At 47.5% G+C, this 15941-nt stretch overlaps 1 protein-coding gene and 1 long non-coding RNA gene across 2 annotated transcripts in view; one reads left to right on the top strand and one right to left on the bottom strand.

Annotated features, from left to right (window-relative positions):
- Window positions 1-15941, bottom strand: part of FBLN7 (fibulin 7) — a 57044-nt gene that overhangs the window by 1310 nt on the left and 39793 nt on the right. Inside the window, exons 4-7 of the mRNA XM_002691125.6 lie at window positions 8154-8279; window positions 4851-4988; window positions 3747-3884; window positions 1921-2059 (exon numbers count right to left, since the gene is read on the bottom strand). Coding sequence (XP_002691171.2) covers window positions 1921-2059; window positions 3747-3884; window positions 4851-4988; window positions 8154-8279 — 541 coding nt within the window. The remainder of the gene's footprint in view (window positions 1-1920; window positions 2060-3746; window positions 3885-4850; window positions 4989-8153; window positions 8280-15941) is intronic.
- LOC132346533 (uncharacterized) lies at window positions 4983-14430 on the top strand. The gene is made up of 3 exons (XR_009496346.1): window positions 4983-5239; window positions 6735-6849; window positions 13647-14430. It is a non-coding gene; the product is annotated as an uncharacterized lncRNA (long non-coding RNA).

The following is a 15941-nucleotide window of genomic DNA, read 5'->3' on the forward strand; positions in this document are numbered from 1 at the left end:
TATGCTATTACTACTATAATATGCTATTACTACTGTTTCGGACTCTCTGCAACCCTCTGCACTATAGCCCACCAGGCTCCTCTGTCCATGGAATTCTCCAGGCCAGAACTGGAGTGGGTTGTCATTCCCTTCTCCAGGGGATCTTCCCAACCCAGGGATCAAACCCAGATCTCCTGCATTGCAGGTGGATTCTTTACCATCTGAGCCACCAGGGAAGCCCTTTTTCTTTCACTGTTTCTGTAGAAAAATAAAGCCTGGAAAGATTCAATAATGATGGTGCTAGCATTCAAACCAGGTGCCCCTTCTAGCGTACTGAGACCCCAGCAGTTAGCTGCTGACATCCTAAATTGTGGTTCTGCACATGTGGTGAGCTTACTAAACACCCAGTGTTCGTTCTTTCTTTTTGACAGTGTCTCATGGCTTAAGGTGGAGAAGGCAATGGCACCCCACTCCAGTACTCTTGCCTGGAAAATCCCATGGACGGAGGAGCCCGGTGGGCTGCAGTCCAAGGGGTCGCTAAGAGTCGGATACGACTGAGCGACTTCCACTTTCACTTTTCACTTTCATGCATTAGAGAAGGAAATGGCAACCCACTTCAGTGTTCTTGCCTGGACAATCCCAGGGACGGGGGAGCCTGGTGGGCTGCTGTCTGTGGGGTCGCACAGAGTCGGATACGACTGAAGTGACTTAGCAGCAGCAGCAGCATGGCTTAAGGGATCTTAGCTCTCCAACCAGGGCCTGAACCCGGGCCACAGCGGGGAAAGCATTGAGTCCACACTGCTGGGCCTACAGGGAATCCCCCAGTGTTCATTCATCCCCCAGTCTGCCTTCCTTAGGTATGTGGAGTCAACCTCCTGTGAAAGTGCTTTGATAGTTTTTTATTTTTTTCTTCACCTCATTCAACACAAGCGTGAGTGCTAAGTTGATTCAGTTGTGTCTGACTCTTTGCGACCCCAGGGACTGTGGCCTGCTGGGCTCCTCTGTCCATGGAATTCTCCAGGCAAGAATACTGGAGTGGGTTGCCATGCCCTGCTCCAGGGGATCTTCCTGACCCAGGGATCAAACCCACGTCTCTGAAGTCTCCTGCACTGGCAGGCGGGTTCTTTACCACTAGCGCCATCCAACACAAGAGACAGAGGCAATTTAGCGATTCTGGTGACTCAGATCATCCCCGTTACGGAGGTCAAGCAGACTTCTGGCTGTTCATCAGGGAGGCCTGCCGAGGCCTGACATACCGGCCCCTCCGTCCCTTCAAGGTGTGACACTGCAGGAAGACCCTGGTGTCTTCACTCTCAGTGAATAACTGCCACCAGCTTTCTGGCTGCTTCTAACCTGCTGTGGCCCCCACAGCCATTCAAGGGGCTGCTTCACTGGGTCAGTGCATTCTAAAGACAATGCCAAGGCTCTTGTGATCTCTATCTCTCAGAGGAAATATGTGTTGTTTGTGATAGTTGTAGTTATTCTCCTTAAAAGCCTGTCTTCACCTTTTGAAGAAAAAAAAAAGTCTGTGAGGGGCTGAGGTTACTAGAAATCAAAACTCCTAGTAGCAGCAGAAAAGAAGAGCGATATAATGCAAAGTGTACAGGTACCCTGTGAACACAGGAAGTGATCCTCTTCCGAATCTGTCCCGTACATACCTCCTGGCAGCCTCACCACTGCCCTCTTCCCCCCAGTGGCCTCCCTGTCCTCAGGGGAGCGCTCAGGAACATCATTCCTACTACCCAGGGCAGCAGCACATTCAATGCAAACCCTAAAAGGAAAGAGACGGAAACTCCAAGAAGCCAGACACAGCGCTGTGCGTTTCAACAGAAATACTTGTACCTTCTCCCGAGAACATCTAGGAAGAATGCAGCCCACCCCTGGGGAGGCCTGGGTGAAGGGTGAACGCGCTCAGCTGACGGTGGCCCTAGTCATACTCACAACGGAGATGTCTTCACATAGCTCACGTTGCTGCTGCCCTCAGGGCACTCGGGGCTGACGCACTGGAAGCCTCCGCCCGTGTTGATGCACACGGTCCCCCGGGGGCACACAGGCTGTGCGCTCACACATTCATCAACATCTGAAATACCAGGTGAGGGCAGGGTGCCAGTAAATGGAACTTGGGATGAACAAATGCACAATACTCTATATACAACAGACAACTAGTAAGAGCCTACTGTGCAGCACAGGGAGCTCTACTCAATACTTGGTCATGATCCATATGGGAAAAGAATCTAAAAAGAGCTTCTCTTCCATCACCAAGTCGTGTCTCTTTGTGACCCAAAGGACTGCAGCATGCCAGGCTTCCCTGTTCTTCACTATCTCCCTGAGTTTGCTCAAAGTCATGTCCATTGAGTTGGTGATGCCATCCAACCATCTCATCCTCTGTCACCCCCTTCTCCTCCTGCCCTCAGTCTTTCCCAGCTTCACGGTCTTTTCCAACAAGTCAGTTCTTCGCATCAGGTGCCCAAAGTATTGGAGCTCCAGCTTCAGCATCAGTCCTTCCAATGAATATTCAGGGTTGGTTTCCTTTAGGATGGACTGATTTGATCTCCTTGCAGTCCAAGGGACTCTCAAGTGTCTTCTCTAACACCACAGTTGGAAAACGTCAATTCTTTGGCACTCAGCCTTCTTTATGGTCCTACTCTCACATCTGTACATGACAACTGGAAAAACCATAGCTTTGACTACCTGAACCTTTGTCTGCAAAGTGATGTCTCTGTTTTTTAATATAGTGTCTAGGTTTGTCATAGCTTTTCTTCCAAGAAGCAAGCATCTTTTAATTTCATGGCTGTGGTCACCATCCGCAGTGATTTTGGAGCCCTAGAAAATAAATCTGCTATTGTTTCCCCTTTTTCTCCTTCTATTTGCCATGAAGTGATGCAACAGGAGGCTGTGATCCTAGTTTTTTGGATGTTGAGTTTATACGTGTATGTATAACTAAATCACTTTGCTGTACAGTAGACACTAACACAACATTGTAAAGCAACTAAACTCCAATAAAAGTTAAAATAAAATCCATGGAGGTAAAAAAAAGAAGAAATAGTGGGCACCCAATGAGGAAGAAGATCTCCTGCCACCCGTCCATCACTGATGGGCCCACATGAAGGGCACCAGCAGGCACTGCAAAAGGTGCTGCACACGCAGTGAACTTTGCAAAATGCCCAACGCTGATTCTGATAACTGGAAGCCCTGTCGCTCCTAACAGAAATCCAGGTCTGATGGCAGTCCTGGGGAGCTCCCCTCCCCAGGACCCCGTCCTCCCCCTCCGGACGTGACAGGTTACAGAGGTGCTGGAGGGCACGAACGAGTGCCACTGGTCACAACGCTTCTCTCGACCTGCCTCCCCCTCAGTCGGCGAGACCCGGGGTCTGCCCTCCGTGGCTAATATCATGCCCTTTATATGCCCTCTGTTCTTTGCATATTCTATGAGCTCCTGGCCTGGAGGCCAGGCTTCTTTTCAAACCCCACACAATCCTACACGGGCCTTTGTGAATCCTCGTAGGATAGAAGGAAAGGTGGATGGATGATGGATAGATGGACGGATGATGGGAGGATGATGGCTATCTGGATGCCTTCTTTCTCTAGTCCCAGGTTACCCACTCCTCTAAGCCCAGCCATGGGGCCCCACTAGGACGTCACTGGGCAGCTCCCTGTTCGCTTGGATTCCATGTCAGTTGGTAGAGGAGCCCTCCGCCCTCCTCTCCTCCCCCAGTAGTTCAGAGCCACAGTCTGGGACCACCTTCCTTTGCCGCAGCCTCACTCACCCTCACAACTCTTCCCGTCAGCCAGAGTCCGGTATCCACTGGGGCAGACACAGCGGTAGGAGCCGGGGGTGTTCACGCAGGCGTGCATGCAGAGCTGGGGGCGCCCCTCCTGTCCATAGAGCTCGCATTCGTTCACATCTGGGGACAGAAGTGCCCAGTATGACTCCAGGAGCCACCAGTGGGCGGCCACCAGCCGTGACCCAGGATGGCTGCTGCGTCACCATCGGTGGCAGCTGTGGCTAACGGGCCGGGTCGCAGTGGCTGCCAAGGCCGATCCCCTGCAGAGGACTCAGAAGAGAAGCAGGAGTACTCCCAAGCCAAGGACCTGGAGGCCCGAAGGGAGGAGGTGAGGGAGCTGATACGGGCGGGGACCCTGGGCCTCTCCTCTAAGGCTGATGACTACCTGGGCAGACCTTGCGAGGCTGCCAAGTCCAACCTGGCAAGTACCTTGCTCCCTAGGGAGCAAAGCGTGGGGCGGCGGACCCAGACTTCCGCCTTGGTTCCCCGCCCCGCCTTAATCCTTCTCATCTTTGGGAACGGGTGTAAGATGGTTTCTGTGGCTGTAAAATGAGGCCGTTAGCAACAACTATGCAATTCTTAGGTTGGAACCGCTGGTTTGAGTCGTTTTCAGATGGAAGTCTGATAATCCAGGAGGAGGTTTGCAAAAGTGGGCCAGTCAGTAAGACTAAGCAGAGAGGGGCCCAGAGAATGAGCCCAAGCCCCTGCACAGCTCTGCGGACAGGGATGGGGTATGGTGAGGGGCTGTCATTCTAGCTCCGCCCTGCCACCTGCCCTGCAATCCTAGCCGGGAGGGAGGGGCACTTCTACACAAGTGCGCATGACTAAGGGTAGACCCGGGACCCCCGGATGTTTTCTTAGAACCGCTCCCGACGTCTCCGCGCTAGCTGTGTCCTAGCAACCATCAGATCCACACCTACTTACCTAAGCAGCAAGGTGCGGGGCTTTCTGAGACCACGCGCAGGAAGCCACCCGCCCACTGGCACCTACACCTGGGCGCGGGCGCACCCCCCGGGAGGGCTGCAGGTAGGAGCCCCTCTCCCCACGACCTCCGCGTCCCCTCCCCCCGATGGAGCCCGCGCCTACCCTGGCAGACGCTATCGGCGGCGGCGCCGCTCAGGTGGAATCCGGCTTCGCAGCTGCAGTGCTGCGTCCGCTCCACCTGCGCGCATCGCGGCGCCCGGCTGAAGGCGGCGTCCCCTGCCTCGCTGCCCTCGGGGGCGGCTGCGGGGAGAAGACATCCTCAGGGCCGGGCCTGGCGCACCTGGGCCTGACCTTGGGGGAGTCCCGAGATCGGGGCGCGGCCCCTTCTCAGAGCTTACTCTGGAGTAGGGAGAGGAAAGACACGGAATTAACCGAAACTCAGCCGGTGATCCAGCGCCCACCCCAAACGGGCGGAAGACAAGGGGACGCGCCCGAAAAGAACGATGCGCGAAAAGCAGGCGACACAACTGCACCCAGAGGACCACAGTAAGGTGAGATCCGCGTTTCACTTTCAAAGGCTCAAAGCACCAGGACCCTAGCAGTGATCACTGGAGTTTAAAACTATGGAGTTTATCGAAATAAGGCAGCCACATGGATGGACCTAGAGATTGTCTTTCTGAGTGAAATCAAAGACAGATATCATATGATATCACTTATTTGTGGTATCTAAAACCAATGGTACAAATGAACCTATTTACAAAACAGAAATAGAGTCACAGCTGTAGAAAACAAACTTATGCTTACCAAGGGGAAAGGACGGGAGGGATAAGTTGGGAGATTGGGATTGACTATACACCCCACACTACTATATATAGTAGTGTATATGTGTGCATATATACATATATATGTTTCCCTGGTGGCTCAGTGGTAAAGAATCCACCTGCCAATGCAAGAGATGTGGGTTCAATCCCAGGGTCAGGAAAATCCCCTGGAGAAGGAAATGGTAACCCACTCCAGTATTCTCACCTGGAGAATTCCATAGACAGAGGAGCCTGGCGGGCTACAGTCCATGGGGTCACAGAGTCAGACACCACTGAGCAAACATGTCAATCCATATAATATATATATTTTAGAAAAGAATCTAAAAAAAGAGTGGATATATGTATAGGTATAACTGATTCACTTTGCTGTATAGCAGAAACTAAATCAACTATACCCCCAATGAAAATTAATTTTAAAATACTTTAAAAAAAAATCTATGGAGAGACTTCCCTGACAGTCCAGTGGTTAAGACTCTGTACTTCCCATGCAGAGGGTGCAGGTTCGAAACCACACTGCATGGCATGGCTAAAAAGTAAAAATTAAAAAAAAAAAATCTACATAGCTTAAAACACTACATTTTTTTCTGGGTTCTTTTTTTGTATTTTTAAAATATTTTCCTAAAGTATCGAAGGTTTTTGTTTGTTTCAACCAAGAATATAAATCAATGTTCTAATCAGTAAATTTTTTAAAAAGTGTTAATTTTTGAAAGCTTTCAAAGGATTTCGGACTCTCCATGGTTAGAGGGATTGGTGGTAAATGTTATCTGATGCACAAGAGGACACTTAGTCATCCCACTGGAGTCATCAAATTCATCCAGACAGAGAACAGAATGATTGCTGGGGAGATGGGAAGAAGTTGTTTCATGGGCACAGAGTTTCAATTTTGCAAGGTGAAAAAAGTTCTAGAGGTGTTGGTGATTGGTAGTTAATGCCTCTGAACCACACACTTAAAACGGTAAATCTTGTTATGTATATTTTACAATGTGAACAAAAATGGTGAATGTGTTTTGTTTTGTTTTTTTAAAGTAATCAAAGAGAGGCTCCCCTTGGGAGCCAGAAAGACAGGGGCAGAGCTGATGAGAAGGAAAGCTGTAGGCTGGGGGACCAGGTGACCAAAAAGCCAGGGGTGTGCCGGGCTGTTGTTCACATTGTTCATGGGGATCCTATAAGGCCATAAACTAGCTTCAGATGCGCCTGCTCATTCCCTCCTTCCACTTCCTTGCAGAGATTCCTGTCATGGGGATAATTTCTACATTAACTGTGCCCCGGACCTGAGGATCCAGGAGCCTGAGGATCTGTGCCCTGGAGCCTGAAGTTTCCAATAGTGGACGCCTAGACAGGTGGGGCTTAGATCCAGTGTCCAGGATCAACACAGTTGGGTAGCTATTTCTTTTTCTTTCCTGGTACTAAGTAGGAGGAGGAGTGGGGCTGTTTCCACGCAGGGCAACTCCAGGGGACACGCACTGTCGGGGGACCTCAGGTTCTCCCTGAGAAAGTACCCAGAAGACTGACTCAGCTGAACGGAATCAAGACACATTAAACAGCAAATCTCTGGGGACAAAACTTAAACTGGACCTTGAGCTGGCTCCAATGGATAGATATCAAGTACTGACAAAGCTTGGTCTCTGCTAACCACCAATTCCTTCCCCTATACTGAGATTCCACTCAGAAGGCAACCGCACAGACACCCCAGGCTTTTCTGGCAAAGGAACAGGACATCTTTAGGGTTTGACTTTCTTATATGAGAAATGTTGGCTCAGGGAAGCCCCTGGTGGTCCAGTGGTTAGGACTCAGCTTTCACTGCCGAGGGCATGGGTTCAATTCAATCTTTGGTCGGGGAAGTAAGATCCTACAAGCTACACATGGGGGAACCCAAAAACAAAAAGATGGTTGCAGCATAGCATGGCACCCCCAGCCCCCATCTCCCATAGACTCCTTGTCATCGGATTTTCTTGGCACCTGCAAAACCAGCCACCATGTGGCACCTAGACCTCTGGCTGAAGAAATGCTGGGGCTCAAATGTGGATCCTAACCTCATCACCAGTTGAACATCTAGCTTACCCAGCTCTGAAAATACTATATCAGTAACTATGAATTTTGCATGGCACATTTGCAGAAGAAGCTGTTCTACTCATGTGCAGAGGAAAGTCAGCCACATGAAGGTGGCAGCAAGGAAGCTTCTCAGGCCAAGTTCCAAATCTGCAGGGTTTTAGGGTGGGACTCAGTCCTTCCACTTGCATCTTTCCGTGTGTGTGTGTGTGTGTGTGTGCTCAGTCATGTCTGAGTCTTTGCAACACCATGGACTGTGGCCCACCAGGCTCTTCTGTCCATGGAATTCTCCAGGCGAAAACACTGGAGTGGGTTGTCATTTCCTACTCCAGGGGCTCTTCCCAACGCAGGGATTGAACCCACTTCTCCTGCATTGGCGGGTAGATTCTTTACCACTGAGCCACCTGGGAAGGACCAAAACTCTGGTTCCACAAGAGCACTAAGCGCCATCCCAAATACCCATCTCAGGGAACCAGAGGGATCTATGATGTAAACCAGAGAGAACATCCCACTGGTCTGCCTTTGGTGACCCGTGGCTAGGGTCCTCCCTTCTCGATAACAGGCTGTCCTCCCCGGCCCCATAGCTGCTACATACCAGTCTGGGCCTGATGCTGACAGCGGCTCCCAGTCCTTCCAGGAGGACAAATGCATTTGTACTGGTTGACACCTTCCACACATGTGCCACCATTCTGACAAGGCTGACTGGAGCATTCACTGATATCTAGGAAAACAAATAAATTTCAAATATAGGCATGAGTTCTCATTCCAAAACAAAACACAAAGGTGGGGTCACTTTCTTTTCATGACAGGATGACTCCAGCTTGTGACCACTCCCCACCCCACTCTGTCCTTGCCTCGCCCCCTTCCAGCAACAGCCAGAGCTGGGAGGGAGCCAGTGGGCTGAGATGTAGCCCACCATGCATGCAACAAGCCACTGACCCTGGCACACACTGTGCCCACCTGGAGCTCTGCCTGCAAGAGTTGCCCATCTTTCAGCCCAGTTCCACCCAGAGGTGCCATTTTCTAATTTGCAGTGTAGACACTGCAGCTGGGCAGAAGGAACCAACGTTGTCCTGGGCCCACACTGCCTTCAAGTAGTTTACTGCCTCAACTCCGCCCCTATCAGCCAGTGCCCAGGTAGAACCCTCTTTGAACAGGAACTCAATTCAAGGGGTTATAAGAGGGAGAGACGGCCCATAAGAGTGGTCAGAGATGGAGAACAATAACTCTTTCCAAATTCCCACCCTGTGTAGGGAGGAGTTAACCATGACCCTTAATTTTTCCTTTTCCTGAAAAGGAAAACGTTCCTTGTTTATACACAAAACAGTCCTGTGAAAAATGTATGAAAGTGAAAGTGAAACTCACTCGGTCATGTCCAGCTCTTTGCTATCCCAAGGACTATATAGTCCATGGCATTCTCCAGGCCAGAACACTGGCGTGGGTAACTTCCCTTCTCCAGGGGATCTTCCCAACCCAGGGATCAAACCCAGGTCTCCTGCATTGCAGGTGGGTGGATTCTTTACCAGCTGAGCCACAAGAGAAGCCCAAGAATATTGGAGTGGGTAGCCTATCCCTTCTCCAGCAGATCTTCCCGACCCAGGAAAAGAACTGGGGTCTCCCACCTTGCAGGCGGATTCTTTACCAACTGAGCTATTGGACAGATATATTAAACATGTTCAACGATTTAATAGGTTTAGTGAATTCCCTGGCAGTCCAGTGGTTAAGATTCTATGCTTTCACTGCTGAGGGTCCAGGTTCAATTCCTGATTAGGAAACTAAGATCCTGCAAGCCACATGGAGCAGTCATGAAATAAAATAAATATGTAATAGGTTTAATTGGCTTTAATAGATTTTTCTCTGTGTGGTAGATTATGGGTAATTTTTCTTTGTTTACTGACAATTATTTTATTTGTTGTTGTTCAGTCGATAAGTCATGTCCGACTCTTTGAGACCCCATAGACTGCAGAATGCCAAGCTTCCCTGTCGTTCACTATCTCCCAGAGTTTGCTCAGACTCATGTCCTTTGAGTCAGTGATGCCATCCAACCATCTCATTCTCTGTCACCCCCTTCTCCTCCTTTCCCAGCATCAGGGTCTTTTCCAATGAGTCAGCTCTTCCCACCAGGTTGCCAAAGCTTTGGAGCTCCAGCATCAGTCCTTCCAATGAATATTCAGGGTTGATTTCCTTAGGATTGACTGGTTTGAGCTCCTTGCTGTCCAAGGGACTCTCAAGAGTCTTCTCAAGAGTCTTTTGAACCACAGTTCAAAAGCACTTTTTTAACAATCTTCCATTTTTCCACAGTGAACATTTCTAAATTTTCTAATGAGGAGACAATGATTTTAAACCCTCAGGCCACATCTGCTTGCTATGAGTTCCTTAAGCCCAGATTCAGGGCACAGGCCATTTCCACCAAGAGGAGCGATTTGTCAGTTCACTGACCTGACCACAGCATCTTGGGAAAGAAATTGGAAGCACTTCCTTGTTGGCCTCAGAGCATCCTTTCCTGCTGTGTCTATCAGGAGGCAGAAAAAGGTGCTTTGCTCCTGATGAGAACAGCAGCCTTCCTGTGGGTGGGTTGGCAGGGACTCTGGCTTCCCTCAGCCTCCTTGTAATTGGGAAGTTATGCAGACAATTACATGGATTCTGTTCATTGCGAAAGGACCCAGACCATCTGAAATGCTGCTTCTCCCTGGGGAAGGAGCCATTCCAATTTCTCCGTAAACTTGGCCTGGGGAGGGAACCTCAGGTTCCTGCCCCCCGCCCACTCCCCGCCAACCCCTCCGACATGGTCTCTCTGCCAATGACGGGTTTTCAGGAATGTGTCTGAAACAACACAAATGCACCAGAGCATGGAATTCCTGTTCCTGCCATCTTGCTCCCCAGCATAGTCTGAAAGTCGGCCGGCTGGTCACTAGGCTGAGAGCCAAAGAGTATGAACCTGAGAATCTTTCAGTCTGGCTCTGCAGCGGGGTGGGGACCAGCATCAGTGTGGGTCCCCCGCAGGGCACTGAGCCTGGCTGTCCTTGGCTGGTGTGGGTGAGGATAGGGTAGGGTGGGATGGAGTTGTTGACGTGATAGAGAAATGAAGAGATGCCACATGACCCTGTGTGCTAGCACCTGTCTGGATCTTGTTACCCAGGATTTTCACTTCTTAGACGGGCTCCATTCAGACTCTCATTTCTTATCTTGATACACTGTCAGGCATTCCATGGCCCAGTGCTGGCACACTCTCTGTGCCCTGATTTAAGTACAGCTGTCATCACATTCAAGTCTGTCCAAGCTGTGGCATTTAGTTGAGTGCATGGCGACTTCAGAACTGTAAAGAGGACCGACCTAAGTAGACATTTCTCTGAAGAAGACACAGGTGGCCTACAGGAAAGTGAAAAGACGCTTGACATCACTAGTTATTAGAGAAACGCAAATTAAAACTACAGTGAGATACCACCTCACACAGGTCAGAATGGCTGTCATCAAGAAGTCTACAAACAGCCAGTGCTGGAGAGGGTGTGGAGAAAAGGGAACCCTCCTACACTGCTGGTAGGAATGTAAGCTGGTACAGCCACTATGGAGACCAGTACGGAGGCTCTTCAAAAAACTAAAAATAGAACTACCATATGATCCAACAAACCCACTCCTGAGCATATATCTAGAAAAGATGGAAACTCTAAATCAAAAAGATCCATACACTCCAGTGTTCATAGTGGCACTACAGCCTCCATCAACAGACGAATGGATAAAGAAGATGTGGAGCATGCATACAGTGGAATATTATTCAACTATAAAGAAGGATGAAATGGGGCCAATTGCAGCAACGTGGATGGACCCAGAGATCATCATGCTAAATGGAGTCAGACAGAGAAAAACACCATATGGTGTCACTTACATGTGGAACCTAACAAAATAATACAGATCAGCTCATTTACAAAACAGACACGGGCTCACAGACATAGAAAACAAAATTATGGTTACTAAAGGGGAAAGGAGGGATAAATTAGGAGCATGGGATTAACAGACATTAGTTAGTATATAGGGCTTCCCTGGTGGCTCAGACGGTAAAGAATCAGCCTGCAGTGCAGGAGACCTGGGTTCAATCCCTGGGTCAGGAAGATTCCCTGGAGAATGAAATGGCAACCCACTCCAGGATTCTTGCCTGGAGAATCCCATGGACAGAGGAGCCTGGAGGGCTGCAGTCCAGTTAGTGCATATAAAATAGATAAACAACAAGGTCCTATGGTATAGCACAGGGAACGCTACTCAGTATCTTATTATAACATAGAAAAGAATCTGAAAACTTTCAGATTCCAAAGTACTTTGCTGCACACCTGAAAGTAAAACAATATTATAAACCAACTACCCTTAATTTATAAAAGGAGGACACTAACAGAGGCTGTGGAGAGGCTGGCAAGCCAAAAGCATGGATTATGATTCTCTTTTAATCTGTTTACTGAGCACTTGCTATTTTCCCAGAACTGAGCTAAGTGTTCCACATGCATGATCTGATTTTTTCTTTTTTCTTTTTGTCTCCTGTGTTTTGTCATCTTGCTTCAAATTTTCCATTTCTTTAATCACCTAATTTCTAAGGCTTTCTGATTTTTACTTATGTTGTCCTTTCATCGTTTTTATATTTTTAAAACTTCTTTCCACTTGTCCGGAAGTACTAGGTCATGGTTTTCATCTTTTGTATGGGCATGTCTTTCTGGGATTTCTTCATTGACTGTAGAGAGTTTACTTTGTTTTCTTATAATAATTTGGACAGGATTTGGCAAGAGTCCTTTTCTGTCACTCGTATTTAGGGGAAATAAGTTTGCCCATATAGCTTTTCTAACTTTCTGACTATTCATTGGAAGGACTGATGCTGAAGCTGAAGCTCCAATATTTTGGCCACCTGATGCGAAGAACCAACTTATTGGGAAAGACTCTGATGCTGGAAAAACATTGAAGGCAGGAAAAGAAGGGGAAGACAGAGGATGAGATGGTTGGATGGCATCACTGACTCAATGGACATGAGTTTGAGCAAACTCAGGGAGATAGTAAAGGACAAGGAAGCCTGGTGTGCTGCAGTCCATGGGGTTGCAGAGCTGGATATGACTTAGCAACTGAACAACAAGAACTTCCTGACAGCCTCTCCCTTTAGTTGTTTTTTAAGGCAGCTCATGCCTTCTCTGCTCCACTCTGTCCTCTCCTCTCTCACTTTTATCTGGACTATCTCTTTCATTTGCACCAACTTTCCTTGTTGGACTTAATTGGATTCTCCATCCATTAGAGAATGGACCTTTAAAGGTCTTGAGAAGTTTGAGAGATCCTTGGGGCCAGACTTTTCGAGCCACTGAAACTTCCTGTTGCAAAGATAAAGCCCACATCCGAGACAACCAATCCAGAAATGCCGGTACTGATCCATGTCCCTGTACAATTATTGGATTTTCATGAAAAAGAAAAAACATTCTTTGGTCAGCCTTATGATAGCAATAACAGTTAAAACAGGAGATGTGAAAGAATATATTTAAGATATTCAAGAAAAGAAAATCTGAGACAGGTGTTTTATGTCCAACTGAACAGTCATTGTTGGTAATGCTGTGTAAGTTTTGAAAGTGTAAGAACTCAGGAACTGCCCTGTGAGTTCCTCTTGAGAAGTCTTCTGGACAGAGGTCAGGGTGAGGAGGGCGGTGATGCTCACCAAGGCTCAGCATCACAAAAGGAGAGATGGACCACAGGGGCTTCCTGGCAGAAGTGTGTACTTCCATGCTGCGCAAACGATAGAAACATCTCATCGGAATCCAGTCAAGCCTCTGGAGTAAGCTACCAGTTTATAAGAAATACATAGACCAAAAACTTATAAACTTCCAGTCATAAGTACTAGGCATGTAATGTACAATATGAAGATTATGGTTAACACTGCTATGTAGTATATTTGAAAGCTGTTAAGGGACTAAATCCCAAGAAAAAAAAAAACCTATTTTTTTTTAATATTTGTATGAGATGATGGACATTAACTGAACTTACTGTGGTCATCTTTTCACAGTATGTGAAAATCAAGTCATTATGCTGTACACCTTAAACTTACACAGTGCTATATGTCATTTTATTTCAGTGAAATTGGACCCCAAAAAAGAGAAATGCAGATCATGTTAAATAACCCCACAGGGATGCAGTGAGCAAAATCAAGGTTGTGGGAGGCTTCCCTGGTGGTCCAGTGGTTAAGAATCCACCCATCAACGCAGGGCACACGGGATTGATCCTAGTCCAGGAAGATCCTACATGCCACAAGGCAGCTAAGCCTGTGCACCTAGAGCCCACGCTCTACAACAGGAGAGGCCACCACAATGAGAAGCCTGCTCGCTGCAACTAGAGGAAAGTCTGAGTGCACCCACGAAGACCCAGTACAACTAAAAAATAAATAAATAATTTAAAAAAATTCAAGGTAGTGGGAAACAAGCCGTCTTCTTCAACAGATAAACGTCAAAGGAATGGCAGACAGAGAGGAGAAGCAGTCTTCTTCAAGACGACTATGGATTAAAAGGTGTAGGAGACACAGCAACCAACCGTAATATGCACAACTTATTTGCACCCTGGCTCAAAGTGTTAAAAATACAAGAGACAAGTGCAGAAACGTTTACCCTGACTAGAAATTTTAAGATATTAAAGGATTTGCTGTGTTGATAATTACTGGACTATGAGTACATGACGATCATTAAACTATTCTTTCTACTTCTGTGTATTTGAATTTTTCCATAATGGAAAAAGCATTAAGATTGCTTGTCTTAATGAATGGATAAAGAAGATATGGTATATGGTATGTATATATGCTGTACTGTGCTAAGCCACTCCAAATTGTGTCCGACTCTTTGTGACCCTATGGACTGTAGCCCACCAGGCTCCTCTGTCCATGGCATTCTCCAGGGAAGAATACTGGAATGGGTTGCCATGCCCTCCTCCAGGGGATCTTCCCGACCCAGGGATCGAACCTGAGTTTCCTGCATCTCCTGCATTGGCAACTGGGTTCTTTACCACTACCGCCACCTGGGAAGCCCATATATATATATGATATATGTATACACACATATACAGTGGAATACTGAAAGTAAGTGAAAAGTGTGTATCTGTATATATACAATGGAATATTGTGTGTGTGTGTTCAGTTCAGTTCAGTTCAGTCGCTCAGTCGTGTCTGACTCTTTGCAACCCATGAACTGCAGTATACCAGACCTCCCTGTCCATTACCAACTCCTAGAGTTTACTCAAACCCATGTCCATTGAGTCAGTGATGCCATCCAACCATCTCATCCTCTGTCGTCCCCTTCTCCTCCTGCCCTCAATCTTTCCCAGCATCAGGGTCTTTTCAAATGAGTCAGCTCTTCGCATCAGGTGGCCAAAGTATTGGAGTTTCAGCTTCAGAATCAGTCCTTCCAATGAACACCCAACACTGATCTCCTTTAGGATGGACTGGTTGGATCTCCTTTCAATCCAAGGGACTCTCAAGAGTCTTCTCCAACACCACAGTTCAAAAGCATCAATTCTGCAGTGCTCAGCTTTCTTTATAGTCCAACTCTTACATCCATACATGACTACTGGAAAAACCATAGCCTTGACTAGATGGACCTTTGTTGGCAAAGTAATGGCTCTGCTTTTGAATATGCTGTCTAGGTTGGTCAAAACTTTCCTTCCAAGGAGTCTTTTAATTTCACAGCTGCAGTCACCATCTGCAGTGATTTTGGAGCCCCAAAAAATAAAGTCAGCCACTGTTTCCGCTGTTTCCCCATCTATTTGCCATGAACTGATGGGACTGGATGCCATGATCTTAGTTTTCTGAATATTGAGCTTTAAGCCAACTTTTTCACTCTCCTCTTTCACTTTCATCAAGAGGCTCTTTAGTTCTTCCTCACTTTCTGCCATCTGTGGTGGTGTCATCTGCATATCTGAAGTTATTGATATTTCTTCCGGCAATCTTTATTTCAGCTTGTGCTTCCTCCAGCCCAGCGTTTCTCAGGATGTACTCTGCATAGAAGTTAAATAAGCAGGGTGACAATATACAGCCTTGACGTACTCCTTTTCTGATTTGGAACCGGTCTGTTGTTCCAAGTCCAGTTCTAACTATTGGTTCCTGATCTGCATACAGGTTTCTAAAGAGGCAGGTCAGGTGGTCTGGTATTTCCATCTCCTTCAGAATTTTCCACAGTTTATTGTGATCCACACAGTCAAAGGCTTTGGCATAGTCAATAAAGCAGAAATAGATGTTTTTCTGGAACTCTCTTGCTTTTTCGATGATCCACAGTCAAAGGCTTTGGCATAGTCAATAAAGCAGAAACAGATGTTTTTCTGGAACTCTCTTGCTTTTTTGATGATCCAGAAGATGTTGGCAACTTGATCTCTGGTTCCTCTGCCTTTT

This window comes from Bos taurus, chromosome 11, assembly GCF_002263795.3.
Source record: "Bos taurus isolate L1 Dominette 01449 registration number 42190680 breed Hereford chromosome 11, ARS-UCD2.0, whole genome shotgun sequence".
In the NCBI taxonomy this organism is placed as follows: domain Eukaryota; kingdom Metazoa; phylum Chordata; class Mammalia; order Artiodactyla; family Bovidae; genus Bos; species Bos taurus.